This window comes from Eurypyga helias, unplaced genomic scaffold, assembly GCF_000690775.1.
Source record: "Eurypyga helias isolate BGI_N326 unplaced genomic scaffold, ASM69077v1 scaffold36766, whole genome shotgun sequence".
Classification (NCBI taxonomy): Eukaryota; Metazoa; Chordata; class Aves; order Eurypygiformes; family Eurypygidae; genus Eurypyga; species Eurypyga helias.
Window position 1 is genome coordinate 11,980 of NW_010256606.1, and position 1,739 is coordinate 13,718.

Genomic DNA, 1,739 nt, shown 5'->3' on the forward strand with positions numbered 1-1,739 from the left:
CAGGACTGGGTGGCAAATTACAACACAGAGCTGAACGAAAGCAAACTGGCAGTGCTCTGGCACCGCTGTCCTGCTCATTTACCGTGGCATGCCGGTGCTGTTGTGGGCCCACGGAGCTGCTTGGCTCACCGGCTGGCACCGCAGCTCGCAGCAGCAGTGGCAAAGTGCTGGGACAAACAGCCAAACCTGCCTGGATGCAGCATGCGGTGATGTCTCTCCTACTGGGCTGCTGAGCTCCTGAAGGCAGCATAGAGATGTCTCACACATCAGGGACCCAGTGTAAACAAACCCCACACCAAGTATGGTGTCCTGAATTTTTAGACATGGTATTCCACTTGGTTGGTTTTACACTGACTCACCAAGCCCTAAATTGGGGAAAATAAAAGCAATAAAACCAGGATAATATAGACATATATCACTGTCATGTTCCTTTAAAGCATCCATAACTTTCAACACGCCTGACTTCCGTGCGATATAGCTTCATGTGCAGGCTCCAGTGCCTTTGAAATGCTGTGGCTACCCCCCGCAGGACCCTGCTGTGTCTGGGTAACTGCTTACCAAGCGGTTGTCTGCCAGGTGCTGCCCATCGTGGATTTGGTGAAGAACGTGCCATGTGCCATAACCAAACGTCGCAACCTGAGGAGAGCCCTGAGAGAATACGTGCGCAGGTTTGACCCTTGCCAGTGTGCCCCATGCCCCAACAACGGCAGGCCTGTGCTTTCTGGGATGGAGTGCCTCTGCCTGTGCCAGGCTGGCACGTATGGCAAAAACTGCGAGATGCGAGCTCCGGGTTACACATCAGGTATTTGGGGTGATACTGTCATGATGTAGATATGGTCTGTCCGGTATCTGTTTGTCAAAGATGAATCTGGCGTAGCCTTCCCTTACTAAATCCATAGCACTTCTTACCACGTGGTGATGGTCAGAAAGTATAATAATGGTAGGAGTAAAAATAAATGTCAAACTGAATAGACATGGCTCAAAAGAAATTGTAAGACATGGTAAAAGATTCCTTAGCTGCATAATTAGGATAAGAGGAAATGAGCTGTTCAGCAATAAGGATGAAGCTGAGATCAAAGATAACTGATGCAAAATTTAAGACATCCAGTCCTTAGTGTCCTGGTTTAGGCCCAGCTGGCAGGAAAAATCACACAGCCACTCACTCACTCCCCCCCTACAATGGAATGGGAAAGAGAAAACACAAAAGGCTCATGGATCAAGACTAGGACAGGGAGGGGTCACTCCCCAGTTATGGTCATGGGCAAAACAGACTTGACTTGGGGAAGAAAAAAAAATCAGTTTAATTAGTTACCAATCTAATCAGAGCAGGATGATGAGAGACAAAACAAACCAGATCTTTAAGACACCTTCCCCCACTCCTCTTTCCTTCCTGGGCTCAGCTTTGCTCCCCATTTCTCTACCTCCTCCCCACCAGCAGCACAGAGGGATGGGGAATGGGGATTGTGATGAGTCCATCACATGTCTCTGCTGCTATTCCTCCTCAGGGGAGGATCCTCACACTCTGCCCCTGCTCCAGCGTGGTATCCCTCCCATGGGAGACTTCTCCAGCGTGAGTCCTTCCCATGGGCTGCAGTTCTGCACAAACTGCTCCAGCATGGGTCCCTCCCATGGGGTGCAGTCCTTCAGGAGCAGCCTGCTTCAGTGTGGGCTTCCCACAGGGTCACAAGTCCTGCCAGAAAAACTACCGCCAGCGTGGGCTCCCCTCTCCACAGGTCCGT

At 50.6% G+C, this 1,739-nt stretch overlaps 1 protein-coding gene across 1 annotated transcript in view; it reads left to right on the forward strand.

The window, feature by feature from the left end:
* C6 (complement component 6) overlaps positions 1-1,739 on the forward strand; it is a 22,143-nt gene that overhangs the window by 11,018 nt on the left and 9,386 nt on the right. The window contains exon 9 of the mRNA XM_010153725.1: positions 577-802. Within this exon, the coding sequence (XP_010152027.1) occupies positions 577-802 (226 nt within the window). The remainder of the gene's footprint in view (positions 1-576; positions 803-1,739) is intronic.